This window comes from Leptonychotes weddellii, chromosome 8 (genome assembly GCF_054177405.1).
Source record: "Leptonychotes weddellii isolate Sample4059 chromosome 8, ASM5417740v2, whole genome shotgun sequence".
Classification (NCBI taxonomy): domain Eukaryota; kingdom Metazoa; phylum Chordata; class Mammalia; order Carnivora; family Phocidae; genus Leptonychotes; species Leptonychotes weddellii.
Genome location: NC_138376.1, coordinates 118084474 through 118098622, shown reverse-complemented (window position 1 = coordinate 118098622; position 14149 = coordinate 118084474). Strand labels below are relative to the sequence as shown.

At 34.1% G+C, this 14149-nt stretch overlaps 1 protein-coding gene across 1 annotated transcript; it reads right to left on the bottom strand.

Annotated features, from left to right (window-relative positions):
* Positions 1 to 770: 770 nt before the first annotated feature.
* On the bottom strand, positions 771 to 10032 carry VIP (vasoactive intestinal peptide). The gene is made up of 7 exons (XM_006735816.3): positions 9821 to 10032; positions 8497 to 8610; positions 6422 to 6544; positions 5492 to 5596; positions 4621 to 4752; positions 3472 to 3560; positions 771 to 1584 (listed from the first exon to the last, which is right to left on the bottom strand). The coding sequence occupies exons 2-6, from the start codon at positions 8601 to 8603 to the stop codon at positions 3515 to 3517; spliced, it is 513 nt and encodes a 170-aa protein (XP_006735879.1). The 5' UTR covers positions 8604 to 8610; positions 9821 to 10032; the 3' UTR covers positions 771 to 1584; positions 3472 to 3514.
* Between the last annotated feature and the right edge of the window lie 4117 nt (positions 10033 to 14149).

The window sequence follows — 14149 nt, the reverse complement described above, 5'->3', positions numbered from 1 at the left end:
TACTGGTAGTTCTAGACTAGTCTTTCCTTATATAGCCATTTGTTCTAATTGTAACAAATGAATCTTAGCAAAATTTTGTCTTATGATGATAATGATCCCTCATTAATGGTTAGGGTCTATTGACTCACTTTCTTCATCATTTCTTTAAGGCTTTTTGTAAGAATTTAAGATCCATAGCCCAAGATTTAAAAAAAAAAAAACAAATTCCCACAGAAGTCTATTCTTTCCTTGTTTAGATTACTAGAACCCCAGTTTTTAGTAGGGCACATGACTATCCAGAAAAAAAAAATTTTTTTTCTACCCTGTTTTCCAAATGACTCTGATCATAAAACTATGTTCTAGTCAAAGAGATCCTTAGCATAAAATATCAGTTAAAGAAAAGCTGCATGCACTCTTTGCCCCCCTTTTTTTCTATGCTCTTTCTTCCATCTTACTGCCTAGAATGCAGAGATGATGGCTGGAACTCCAACTGCTATTTTGGATCATGAGGAGAGGTTTAGTTTCCTGAGGGCTTCATGGAGCAATACCTTCAAACTAACCCGTGATATTTTCCTTCTGGCCTTATGTGAGAAAGAAATTTCTCTCATATTTAAGTCACTGTGATTTTAGAACTCACACAGAATCAAACATAGTCCTACCTCAAACATCACAAAAGCTATCTAATGCCTGGAACTTGAGAGCTAAAAACGAGTTACTGCTGCATCATTTAACAGAATCAAAACAATACAAAGTGTCTGCAATGATAATCAAAGTTCTTTATTTTCTCTATTTAATTTCCTGCAATCCCTTTGGAAAAATAGTTGTGTTTTCAAATGTACTTTCATTGAAGGAAGCTGATGACGAAAGCATTATTTGAGTAGTTATGGAAAAAAAATTTATTACTGAAAAACAAATGTTCCATTCAGTTTACATTTTACACATACTTCACACAAGAAGAAAGGAAAGGTCGAATGTCAGGAACAGAGGCCATTTTCTTTCACTGAAACACCACAACAGAAAAGAGCTTTCGGCAATTACAGATCCGAATTGAAGAGACTTTACATCTTACTCAAAATAAATGATGCCTAAAAATGTGAAAACGTATACCACTTTCTGCAAATCTGTTTCAAAGAATGTCTTTTTATCTTTGTTCTTGGTTTTCCCTTAGACATTTTGCAGTTTATTTAACACAGCATTCTAGCTGCTTAACATTCAAATTTAGACACACTGATTATGTGCTCCACACTTCTGAATAGTTAAGTATGCTCTATAAATAAATACATCATTTGTGTTCTATTACTACTCTCCCCAAAAGCTTCACATAATTGGAATTAACCTAGTATTTACTTATCACTAAATATATTTTTGTTAGAAAGGATACACAGCATATGAAATTACAGGATCTTTATGAGTTAAAGACAGATTTCAGAACTCTCAAATAATATTTACAATGTAAACATCACAGTTATTACATTAGGATAAAGTAAATCACAACATTCACAACACTATATATTTTATTTGGTTTTGATATTGAAGTTGTTTTCTTGAATTATATATTAGAACTCAAAATATAATTACTTCACCTATCATTTTCCTCCATGAATTCTGAAAAAGAAAGAATTGGTGTTTTAAGCATAAAAATATTTTTATTTACAGCATCTTAGTTTCATTCACTCATCCACTCACTTGATCACATCTATTTCCCTTTGCCCTTTGTGAACAGCCTGTCATGACAGGAAATCATATTCTGGGATATCAGAAAGCTATCTTCCAAAGGACTGATTGTCAGAAAGAAACTGAAATGTGAAGAGGCATTTTAATTAGTCATTATAATTACCCATTTGTAATTTTCACACATGGCTGACACACAGGATTTCCCATTAAAAGAATTTGTCCAAAGTTACCCATTCAGAAAAGAAAAGAAGGGAGGATGGAATCTCATAAATGATCTTACAGTTTACAAAAGACAGAGCGATTAATCCTCCTTTATATTTTAGTGCCTTTTGTATTTCTTAATTAAATGAAATAGTCTTCTTCTTATAAATGTTTTCGAGAAGCTGTATGTGATTTTTCTTCTTTGAGCAAAGGGACTTGTTTCTCTGAAATGTCTATACATGGTAAGGAGCAGGCAAGTGCAGGACCCTGAGCATCTGTCTCTCAGCGGACAAAAGCAACCAATCAGGCAGGTGTCTTTTCAGACACTCTGCCCACACTTGATGACTCTCTTAGCTCTCTGCTCCAGGAACTTCAGTAAGACCATGGATTGCCTTCAGTCTGAGTGTGGGTCTAGTTTAGTCTCCTTGACTTAGTCAGAGGTTGTAGTCCAGCCTACCTTGAGGTTTTACAATTAAAATAGTATTGTAACAGCAGCTCCCATTCATCTTACATATTATCTGTGGCTGCTTTCATGCTACAAGAGCAGAGTTTGAGTAGTTGTAACAGAAACCATATAACTCACAAAGCCAAAAATATTTACTCAGTAGCCCTTTACAGAAAAAATTTACCAACCTCTGATACAATGATGACATAAAATTCCTTTAGGCACTGGCCAAATATTATAAATTTATTTTTATGAGCTAATGTAAACATCAATGTAACTCAGGAAAGAATTATATCTTGTATCCATATGTACAAAAAAAAAGCAACTGGGTAAACAAGCTTATCACTTAAAGAAAAAAGCCTACTTGTGTTTTCTCTATTCAAAAAATATTTGAATATAAATACTATTGGATCATAGCACCTACACTCACTTTATAGGTAAAAGAAGCACATTTAACTTTGCTGCATAAAGCTTGTTATGATTCAAGGAATACAATTAGACCCAGAGTGCCTTGGTATTTTCATAATAATGAACCATGCTGCAGTTTGGTGGTATTTCCCTATACTTAAATTAAATGAGGTGCTAATAGTCATTCGTGGGGCTAAACCTTAAATTAATAAAAGTAGCATGGCTCAAGTCTCAAGAAAAAAGCCAGTTTTTCCTATTAGTGTGAGTCAGATTCCTCTCTTTTATATCTCAACAGAAGGTTAAAAATAAGTCTGAGTTGGGACGCCTGGGTGGCTCAGTCGGTTAAGCGTCTGCCTTCGGCTCAGGTCATGATCCCAGCGTCCTGGGATCGAGTCCCGCATCGGGCTCCCCGCTCTGCGGGGAGCCTGCTTCGCCCTCTGCCTCTGTCTCTCTCTCTCTGTCTCTCATGAATAAATAAATAAAATCTTTAAAAAAAAAATAAGTCTGAGTAAACTAGGAGTACCATTCAGGTAGCAAACTGTTGGCCCTTTGTGAGCTTTCTCTTTTTTGCTATCAGAGCACTGCATGAATCATTTTCAGCTGTTTATTGGGTTGGGGTCTGCTTCAGATAGAAGTGTCCTTTTCCATGAGGCCTCATTGTGAGAACCCTAAGCTGTTTTTTACCAAGTGACTCTTACCTATTGAAATAATTAGATGTTTGCTCTAAGAATAAAATAAGAATAAGAATGCATAGATATACCCACCACTGGGAAGTTGTCAGCAGCTTTGCTTCAAAGAGCTTTTCCATTATTTTTCTAGCTCTTCAGGAAAGTCAGGCGATTCTCCCTCACTGCTGCAGAACAGAAAATGAAAAGTGTGCATGTGAAGGCTCTTTGATGAGAAAACTTCCACAGAACTGATGATGTGTGACTTTTGCTGTTCTCTGTGCTCTGTAAAGTGCACTGAGGACTAAACAATTATCTTTGAGCTTAATTATTACCTAAGATTGCCCTTAATCTTAAAATGTCTAAAATTATTTTTACAGAATTATAATCTGGTGGACAAAGGCATTCATCTTGTCTGATCTTGCCCAAGCAAGATTGTTCTTAATACTCACCATCTAAACAAAAATAATTGGAATAAAAAGAGAGAGCATCCCACTTCCTACTTATTACAATCCAATACTTAGACACCATAGAGAAACATAGGTCTTACAGAATCTTAGACTACAAGAGAACTCATGGCTTAATTTGGTAAAAAAAAGGTATTGAGTATGCATATGAAGGGAGTTCCATGTGGTATCAAATTGCTAATTGACTACTTTACATATTTAAAAAACTAGTACTTCTGGGGTTGACTGGATGGCTCAGTCGGTTTCTGCTCAAGTCATGATCTCAGAATTGTGAGACTGAGCCCCACAGCAGGCTCTGGGCTCAGCATGGAGTCTGCCTGAAATTCTTTCCCTCTCCCTCTGCCCCTCCCTCTACACACACACACACACACACACACTCTCTCTCTCTCTCTCTCTAAAATAAATAAAATCTAAAAGAAACACACACACAATAAAACCCCCCAAAAAACTAGCACTTCTGATAAAACCTGTCCCCAGATTCAGAGTAGATATCTCTACAGTCTCATTTTCCACCCTGGATGCACAGCAGAATCTAGTGGGGGAGCACCTAAAAAAAATACCAGTCCATAAGTCCTAATTTTCTGGCAGTTGGTTTTGGGTAAGGCACATCAGGATTTTAAAAATTCTGCAGGGTAATCTAATGTCAGCCAAGTCTGAGCATTACTGCTTCACAGAGTATAGATAGTGAGATAGAGAGATAGATAAATAAGTCTTCATATGGAGCTTCTATTTCGGAACTTGTTTATAATTTCTCATTTTAGCAAGTTCTCTGTTTCTTTACCTCCTCTTCCCATTCAGAATTGAGTTCAAGTATTTCTTTACAGCCATTTGTTTTCGGAGGCGGGTATAGTTGTCAGTGAAGACGGCATCGGAGTGGCGTTTGATTGGTCCCTGGTCTTCTGAGATGCTATTGCTAAGGAATGCAAGGGAAAGGAAATCAAAGGGTTTTAACAGGAAATGATAAATGTGCCACAGTTCCAAATTTCTTGGAGTCAGATAAAAAAGAATTCCAATGCCCAATGTCTTTTCTATTACAAAAAGAATAAAAGAAAAATATATCTAAGCCTAAGTATAGGGGAGCAAGGAATAATCCAACATATTTTGGCAATTACTGGGAGCCTTAATACACCATTCTGTACTAATTGAGCAAATAATTTATCAAAAAAAAGGAGGAATACTTGAAGGTGTTGTTCTGCCCCACTGGGAGGACATTTTTTTAAAAAATAAATTCTTTACAAGCTTTGCCACCCTGAATAGTACCATCTAAATATTCAGCAATTGGCCATTTAAAGAAAAAACTTCCAATGCTTGGTTTGATCAGGAACTAAAAAACAAATACTGTGGCAAATATTAAAATTTGCTTCAGTTTATACTATGCCTTATTTTCTACTGCATCTAGTTCAACTTGATTGCAGATTTATAAATGATTGCCACTTAAGAAAAATAAATATGCCAGTGAGTCGTAGGATATCACTAAAAAGTCTATGTCCCTAATCCATGGGTCTGGTATATTTTGTTTAAGAATATAAATTATTTTTCCACTAATTGCACTATCAAGTTTGAGCCAAGTAAGTAAATTGTTAATAGTGAAAAAAATAACTTGCAGATTAAATAATTATAATGTGTTTGATAAAATAATAAATTCTCTTTACCCAACTCGCTTTCCAATAAGGGACTCAAGGTATTTTTTGGCAGAAAGTTGACCCAAGAGTCTACTAAAGTCACTGGTAAAAACTCCATCAGCATGTCTGGCATTCCTAAAAGAAGGAAGAAGGATAGCCATTATCTTGTAAATGGTTTCCTAAAATATTACTTTGCCTCATTAAACAAGAAAGAAATTTATCAGCTGTTTGAAAGTTTCTTGTGCAAACTTAAGTCCAAAAGAAGGTTTCTTGACAACATAATAAAAGATATTTTCTAGCCACTTATATTGAGATACATTATATATTTCTAGCACAAAACTTTGAAAAATTAAAGAATTGAAATTTTTAGAAGTATGTCTCTATATAAAGTAATGCCTTCTGGTAGAGTCTATAAAACTAATTCTCCAATAAATATTGATGGGAAAAATAATATATTAAAATTAGTTTCTCTTTATTTATTTATGGTGCTTTATTTCTTCTACTCCAAATAAAGATACATACAAGGAGAAACTATCCTGGTTTTTAGCAAAAACCTTATTATACTTTTTGCTATTTCTTCCTGCCAAAATATTTGGAAACAAAATCTCTTAAGACAGAGAGGCCCTTAGTGACTATCAGCCAACTTTCCCATTCAAATCAGGAATTTTTATACTTTGTCTTTCTTCAGTATAGAGCTACTCTGTCTATACTTGAATGCTGCTCTAGACAAATGGTTCTGTGTAAGTGAAGGATTTATTGATCTTAGTTAGTTACACTTTCTTTACATGAACATCATGTACAGCTGCTAGAGTTCCAATAAATCAGGCTGAATGAAGCAATGGCACATGGAAACCTGTGGTATAGTACTGTAGGAATAGCTTCACGGTGACGCAAATTGTAAAACATTTATATTTCAAAAATATGTTTTCTAAAATAAAACTCCATAAAAAACAAACTCACCTGGACACATCATAATAGGGTGTATCATCCTCAGCTAATGCATTTTGCAAGATGTCGGTGTCTACTTTTAATGAAACTTGATCAGGTTCATTTGCTTCTTCAAGTGGTATTCTGTCATCCAACCTATTAGGAAAACATATAGTAGAGATATAATGTATTTCTTTCTCAGAAGATAGTGTTTATGTTTTACAATCACTGGAAATAAGATAATATTCTTGAAAAGTATTACCCATTCACAATATATGGATAGCATAGTTAGATTTACTAGCTTCTATGGTTTGGAGTATAAATAGTGAAATTTTTTATTATCCCATAAGATAGATGCCATGCAACTTTTACAAGCTGTATGTAACAAACATAAAGGTTATTTAGTTCAATCATATCAGTGCAGTAAGCAAAGTACACTTTGTTGGCAATGTCTTCACTTTGTAAAGTTATTGTTCAAACTTAAGTCCAAAAGAAGGTTTCTTGACAACCTAATAAAAGATATTTTCTAGCCACTAATATTGAGATACATTATATATTTCTAGCACAAAACTTTGAAAAATTAAAGAATTCAAATTTTTAGAAGTAAGAATAATTCTGTACAAAATAGAAACTTCAAAAATTTTTCAATATTCAATATGAAAACTGGGAACAATTCATATATTTGTTGGTGTTTAGTATCATTTGTCAAACATTTCTTAAGAGGTGGATATTAACTGTTTTCTTTCTCTAGGTCTGTAAGCTTTAATCCAAAGATTCACTTTAGTGTGATATATTTCTCTGTATTAATAAAGTACAAAGAATCTCTCCATCTCTGAGTAGTTACTCAAATTCAATAAATTTTGTAGGGTCTTCTTATTTCTAATCTTATGTATTAATACAATTTTAGTGAAGTATGTGTAATGTTTTACTAAGTGACTAAGAATATCATGCTTATACATGGAATATGACTATTTTTGAATGCATGCACATTTTGAATACCAGCACACTATTAAAATTATGAGTGTGTCTATTTTCACTATTAGAGTAAACCTCCAAGGAGTGCATCAGCTCCTGGGTACTTGTGCATCTTTTGATGATGTAGTAGTTGGTGGAAGTAATAAGCAGTCCTCTTTGTATGAAGCCTAGCAATCAATGCAAACTTCAGCATTCTTGTGATTGTTTGTTGAGATATGTGATATAACCATTCAGATAGACTCATTCTGTTTAGTTATAAAGCAAATTAGATCTGGCTTTAAAAAGATTTCACAAATGCTAATAGCTAAGAGATTATTCAGTCTATTGAGTATAAGTCTACCCTGAAAAAAGAATCAGAAATGGGAATTTGAGCAAAGAGATGACAATTTTGTCCTTAGATATAGTGGTGCCTATAAATTGGAAAGACAAAATGAAACTAATGTAGTTTTCATTTACTGTTTACTTCTTTGAGATAAATTTTAAATAAGAGTTGTGTTATAATTTCTGAATTTGAGATATGAAACACAACATAGAGAACAGTGAAACTAAGGATTTAGGGTTGAAACCAAGTGCATTAAAATTCACTCACTAGGGAAGGGTATCTCAGTAGATCAGTTATTCCACAATTTACAATATTGGCAAATTGATTCTGGCTAGATAAGTAGATCTGTCCAGCATGATTGTATATATGTTTCACTAATCAACTACTAACCTTAAGATTATTTACTGAATGAACTTGAAAATGAACTATAGAATGAGGCAGGCAACTAAACATCTATTTTTTTCCATCAGAAACTGAACTGAACTGAGATGACAATGGATAAAAGCTTATTACTTATCTAAAACTGGTTTTGAATGAAATGAGAATCAAATCCTTCTTTCTCTCTGTTTGGAAAAGTGATCCACCCTATCCTTAAAACTAGTCATTGACACTGTCTCTCATGCCCTGAGAGTGGATTCCAGGATATAGAATAGTCATGTTGATTTGATGTTCAAAAAACTTGCTTAACACGTCAGCCAAAATAATAAATAATACATAACTTAAAAAATTGAGTTGTCCAAAATAACATATAGGAAATCCCCATATACATAAAGAAGGAATGTTCAACTGTCTGAATTGCAAGAATACTTACCTCAGAGCAGAGGGTGCTCCAAAAAGAGGCCATGCCAACGTGTGAGAGAAGAGCATGCTGACAAGTGTTAGCAGCACAAGTAGCTGGGACTTACTTCTGGTTTCCATCTTTGTACTTTGAAAGAGAGAGAATCACATCAGCTTTCCAACCAAAGATATCACCCCAACAAAGTAATTCTGAGTGTCTAGTAGTAATTTCTGAAGGCTCTTGCAGAGTTGGGAAAAAGTAATTTTCATCTTATAGAAAGAGTTAAACTGCAATATAATTAATTTTTAAATCAAGAAGATTTTTTTGTTGTTGTTGACAACTGCTTGAATAAAAATTAGGGTCCTTTTCAACTGCTGCTTATCTCTCACTAGGCACATAGTTGGACCAAGTATATGTGGAATGCCATAGTTTCATAGGGCTGGAACTATCCATGGAAACAATCTTCTTGTAACAGAGTTGTAGCACCCACATTTGGTATCTTTTCTAACTAAAGAAACAGTTTAAGTTTCTAGAGTCTAATTAATAGAACACTGGAGTATTATCTATTTAATAATGTGTGTCTATATATGTATGTATATATATGTACATATACATATCAGTATAAAAACTGTACATACATTTCTTTTTCCTCTTTTAATTGTACAGATTATTAGGGAATTATTTGCTTATGCCCGGGTTTGAACAAGCTTAACTTAATAATGAAAATTAATACCAAAAATTATTAAACTGCATATTACCATTGAAATAATTTTTGCTACAAAAGGAAAAATATATTAAAAATAGTATTTGTGCTTTTTTACATCTAATCCACTTACAGATTTCATTTCTAAATAGTTCGTAGATAGAAACTTAGAATTTGAGCTTTGTTTTTCTTGCTGTTTATAAAAATCACAGCATTTAGACTTAAAGAGGAAAATGAATGCTTCCTTGGTTCACATAACTAACATATAAAATAGAAAGAACAACACTAAAAAAAAAAAGTTGAAACTTGTAAAAAAAATGTACCCACTGAACCCTTCAGTTAAAAATGTATGTAACAGGCAAAAAACCCCCACATCCTACTTTAATACAGTTTTAAAAAGACAGTATTGAGTAAAAGTATTGAGCAAGCAGGGCAAAGCATCTTCCAACCAAAAGAATTCAGAAAATCCACAAATATATGAGAAGTTAAAGCTTTTCTACACTTACCAGGTGACTTGAGAAACTTGTTTTTTGTTGTTGTAAAGGAGAAACACTGTAAAATTCTTTTCAAGAGAGAGAAATATTCAATATACCCTGAGAAAAGTTTCAAAGCAGGAAGAGGGACAAAAAGAAGAAAGGTAGAGTTTTTACTCACCTTGCCAAGTAGTGTTCCTCCGGAGCTTTCTGTATGAAAGGAGAATATTGGAGCTGTCTTAGGTGCTGAAGTCCTATGAGGCCAAGAACGGCTCCACTAGTTCTCTGCCCTCAGAGCTGAACCAGAACTTGGTACTGGCTACGGGTTGGCTATTACTGTTGGCAACTGCTTTTCACTCTTCCCTGACCAGCATTTCAAAGCCCATCATTTTATAGGGCTTACACTTAGGGCTGAGCAATCACAAAGCTCTCTGAAAGACGTCACAGTAGTACTCCCACAGGATGAATAAGGCTTGAGTTCTTATTAAATTATCATTATGTCTGATTTATATAAATTTATAGTGAGTAACTTCAAGATGTAAGATATAAAGAGGAAATTTACTTTTCTTTAAATGAACAACAACAGAAAGGTACCAAGCTTAATATGAAATGTTTTAATCTTTAATTAGTAGGAATGAAATTAGAGAATAATTAGTGTTATAGCCAGGGCCACTGGGGTTCCTTCAGAAAATAAGAGTTTTATGTGCAGAAACAGATGCAGAAAAAAAACAAACACTTATGTTCATTATGCCTACAAATGTATAATTCTCCTTTATTATAAAGTATCAATTCTAAAACCTTTTAAGATGTTTTCTACTATTCATGTAAATCCCAATTTAGTCTTTCCTGAGATCTATTCTAATTTTAAAAGCATCTAGAAATAATTTCCCATTTCTCTATTATTACATTTCCTTTGTGTTGAAACTATTCCCAAGATAAAAGTTTCAGAAAGGCGCTAAGATATTATAATATACACACTTATATAAAGTCATAGTGGTACTGCTATTTCACATTTGTACAAACTATCATAAGTCCCAATACACTTTCACATATATAACCTCAAATGATCCAAAAAATAAACTCTCAGACTGTATATCTCAAAGGATTCAATTTTCCTTCCTTTGTAAAGGAAGACATTTTCATCATTTGTATAGGACCTTGCACTATACAGAATTATTCTGTTTCTCCCCTCCATCCCTGAATACACACCTACACCCACACCAGCTTTTTGAACATTTCCAGCTTAGTCAGTTGACAGGTTTCAAAGAACTAGTTGGAAAGCATCTGCGGAGTACTTTGATAAATACTTAATTTCTGTTTGTGGGGGTTTTAATTCAAATTAGACTAGCATATATTCAGTCAGAGTTTCAGGTAAAAATACAGCCACATGAACAACTTTGTGGACAACAAAGTAAAATGCCATCTTCCCTATAATTTTTAAAAATTTCCAGTGTGTGTATCCTTTTAGAGAAGTTTTGGGGTTTTTTTGTTTGTTTGTTCAGAAGTTCCTCAACGGAGAAAGACTCTAAAGCCCCCTTTCTTTCTTCTACTTTAAAATTTTAGTATCTATTGGCTTCATTCAAAGCCAGGCTGATCCAGTAAAAGAATATCCTGCTATGCTTAATCATATTTTCTAATCCAGTTACAAGAAAAATTAAATGAATTAAATTTCAAAATGTCTGGAAATTTGTTTCCCAGTTGACAGCTCTGACTTTAGCCAGAGTTCCTGTGGCTTAATTCCAGGAAATCTTTTTTTTACTTGATTATTACAAACTAGAGGTTGAAATGGTTCTCATGTGGAATTTTTTATCCTTAGCTCTTCATCACTCAATTCTTAGTGAAACAATTTTATTTAAGAAGAGAAACAGCAAAGTAAGTTGATTGAAAGTAACAGAAAAACCAACGCTGAAGGATAAGCAGAAAAATCTAAATGAAAAAAGACATAAAAGTTGATTATTATTTGGTCTCAGGAAGCACTCAGCATTCACAAAGAGTAACTACATTAGATTTTTCCAGTGGTAAAGACAGTTTCTCCCATTATAATAATAAAACACAAAAGTAAAGAGAAATAATTCAATTTTATTATTTCTAGATAAACTAAATCAAAGAACTGCATTTTTTCCCCTATGAATTTAAACTAGAAAGCAAAACTGAATTTCATAATAGGATCATAGCACCATCTGCAGGTTCAAAGTCTTAATTCACAAGTTTTTTGATTTTTTTTTTATATGTTTCTTGTCTTTTCTTTTAAGGAAATGGATGTAAACCAGAGATCCTTTAACCAGTTAAATTATGGATGCTTCCAGAAAAATAAACATAAAAAAAATACTGTAGCTGAATTTATTCTGAATATTTTACTATAAAACTCAGTAAATACAAAAATACAAATGTGAATTTAGCCTTTTAATCTGCTTTTTTGCTACTTTAACATATCTTTCTATAACTTTCTAACATCTTTAGCAAAACTTATTTCCTACCATAAGGCTTCTCAGTGAAGGGATGTTTATAAGAAGAACTGTCATTCATTCGTACACTTAGAACAAATCTCCAAGATCCTTCTTTTACAGATAGGTAAACTGACATCCAGAGTTTAAGCAACTTTTGCAAGGTCACTCAGGTGGCTAATAACAAATAGGGTATTGAAAGGTAGCTCTTTTGATCTTGATAATAGCTTTTTTTCTGTTAATAACTGTTGATTTTCTGTAACTGTTGTTACTACCGTTATCGATGCTAACACATCAGAGAAGGAAAATAAAAGCATATAAAAATATTGGCATCTCTCCTCTCCCTGTTTCACTAACAGGACCAAGAGCAGAGAAAGAAAACTGGCATTCTAAATTAAAATACACTAAATGTAGGGAAGTCAGATGGAAGGAATTTTCAAACTCAGGAGATAAGCAGAAATCCAGATTCACTCTTTTTTTCTTAGTGCAAATTGCTAATAGAGAGTCCTTACTGCTGTTATGGATGATATGCCCAATGTGTCCTCTCTGGCCTCTTGGTGTGACAGCTTTCCTTGCCTAACTCACCCCAACTCACATGCCGCCCTGAGACCTGGTCATCCTGCCAGGGTAATCCTCAGGGGTTAGGTCAAGATGAAGTCTGCAAACCACTGGCTGTGAGCCACATAGGGCTTATCCTTCCAGTTTTTGTATCTCTTAAACTAAGAATGATGTTTACATTTTTAAAAGGCTGGAAAAAATTAAAAAATATTTTGTGATACGTGGAAAGTATATGAAACTTAAATTTCAGTGTCCATAAATAAAGTTTTATTGGAACATGGAAATTCTCATCACTTATGCACTATCTATGGCTGCTTCTGTGCTGCAATGGTCAAGTTAAATGGTTGTGACAAGGACTATATTTTATAGAAAATCATTCCTACATTTCAGAATTTTCTTGTTTTAACCAAAACACATGCAGAAAGAATAATGTATTAAATGCAATGAGCCATTTATCCCTTACTTTAGGGTTGTGTTTATGAGATAATTTTATGAAAGTAGATTTTGGAGGAATGCTGTGGAGAAAATCACAAAAGCACAGAATTCCAAGATAGGAAAGTTTAAAAACAAAGTATTAAAGATTTAAGACCAAATTTTATCTGCTTCACAATATCATCTGTCCTCTACGTGTACTCCCCCTTAGACACATTCCATGTAACGAACTCGCTGACCCCCTCACCTTGGGGATCAGAATATCTGAGATCCACAAAGAAAGGGAGACGTTCACAGTGAAGGAAGTGAAAGACAAGTGTCCCGTTCCTGGCTCTTAAATAACACTGAAGTCTAGATATTAGAATGAAAGATTTGGCAAAGATATTTATTGAGTGAGTTCTCATGTCCCCTGCATCACTATATCCATCCTCCCCAGACAGGGAAGAATCTCTGAGATGGGGAGAAGAGATTATTCAAGATGAGGAGGCAACCTTCTGCTCCTAGGTGGGAGTTTATGGTAGAGTTGAAGGAATGGGTGACAGAACCTCATCCTATTACACTTAGGGACTAAACAGTAGAGGCTAATTTGGCTTCTTTTTTTCTCTGGTTGCTACAGCAAAACATGGAGAAGGACTTTTAGCAATGGTACAGGAGGAGGTAGATAAAGCTGTAAGATAGCGCCCCCTGCCATGCCCTGTTTGGTAAGACCCTAAATACTGTCAGGAGTAGAGAGTGGAAAGGGCCCACCAGTCTACCAAAGGCCAGACTGTATCCAGGGACCAGCACACATCTCAGCAGATAACAGCAAGGCACAGAGTATCTCCTGAGGACCCAAAAGCAGCCTCCCAGATTTCATGTTATTATATACAGTCTCAGAAACTTAGATGTTACTCTGAGAAAAAAGAAAGGGAGAGCAAAACCTGAATTGACAGAATTTTAAATCTTAGTAATTTCTGGGTAAACATGGTAATTGTACACTGTACATTTTCTGTGGAATGGGGATTAAAATAGAGGTTGAGTTAGAGGAAAGCTTTTAAAGCTAATTTTTTTATATGTCCTACAATGTGACTTGTGAA

Coding starts and splice junctions, on each gene's coding strand:
- VIP (XM_006735816.3), bottom strand. CDS start 8,603: ATGGAAACCAGAAGTAAGTCCCAGCTACTTGTGCTGCTAACACTTGTC. Junction 5,597..6,421: donor CCCTATTATGATGTGTCCAG/GTGAGTTTGTTT, acceptor TCCTTCTTTTAG/GAATGCCAGACATGCTGATG. Junction 3,561..4,620: donor ATTCTGAATGGGAAGAGGAG/GTAAAGAAACAG, acceptor TCTGTTCTGCAG/CAGTGAGGGAGAATCGCCTG.